At 72.4% G+C, this 740-nt stretch overlaps 1 protein-coding gene across 1 annotated transcript in view; it reads left to right on the forward strand.

Annotated features, from left to right (window-relative positions):
- Positions 1-740, forward strand: part of LOC121344541 — a 2,865-nt gene that overhangs the window by 1,810 nt on the left and 315 nt on the right. The window contains exons 3-5 of the mRNA XM_041420614.1: positions 10-169; positions 244-368; positions 575-729. Of these exons, the coding sequence (XP_041276548.1) occupies positions 10-169; positions 244-368; positions 575-729 (440 nt within the window). The remainder of the gene's footprint in view (positions 1-9; positions 170-243; positions 369-574; positions 730-740) is intronic.

Raw genomic sequence — 740 nt, forward strand, 5'->3', positions numbered from 1 at the left:
ACTTGGGGGGCTGGGGGGATCCGGGGGGGTGCCAGTCTCCCAGCGCTGGTGGGCACTGGGGGTCCCTCCCCATTTCCCCACCTGCTCTCCCCCCAGTTCCTGGGCATCCTCCTCCTCGCCTTCAGCTTCTGGGTCCTGTTCGACCGGCAGAGCTTCGCCGCCGTGCTGGGTAAGGGACCCCCAAAGGCCAGGGGGGTACCCCAAGAGGTGTGGCACCCCCTGACCCCCCCGCCGTGTCCCCAGGGTCCCCGCTGGCCGGCCTGAGGCTCTGCTCCTACGGCCTCTCGGGGGTCGGCACGGCCGCCATGCTGCTGGGCTTCCTGGGCTGCCTGGGGGCCCTCAAGGAGCTCAGGGCCCTGCTGGGGCTGGTGAGTCGGGGGGCTTTGGGGGCGGGCTGGGGGGGCTCACGGGACTGGGAGTGGGGCGGGGGTGGCGGTGCTGCGACTTCCTGGGGCGACCGCGGGGCCACGTGGTGCCACCACATCCTGAGCAGCAGCGGGGACTGCGGGGGGGGTGACACCCTGCTGACCCCCAGCTCTGGCTGACCCCCACCCTCGCTGTTTGTCCCCAAAAGTATTTCGGGCTGCTGCTGCTGCTCCTCGCCGCCCAGGTCACCGTGGCCATCATCGTCTACACGCAGCGTGCCGCTGTGAGGGAGGGGGCAGCCCCGGCTGGGGGGCACCCCGGGGTCGTGGGGGGGACCCTGGAGTCGGGGGGGATCCTGGGGTCGTGGGGGATCC

This window comes from Onychostruthus taczanowskii, unplaced genomic scaffold (genome assembly GCF_017590055.1).
Source record: "Onychostruthus taczanowskii isolate IOZ18803 unplaced genomic scaffold, ASM1759005v1 scaffold645, whole genome shotgun sequence".
NCBI lineage: Eukaryota > Metazoa > Chordata > Aves > Passeriformes > Passeridae > Onychostruthus > Onychostruthus taczanowskii.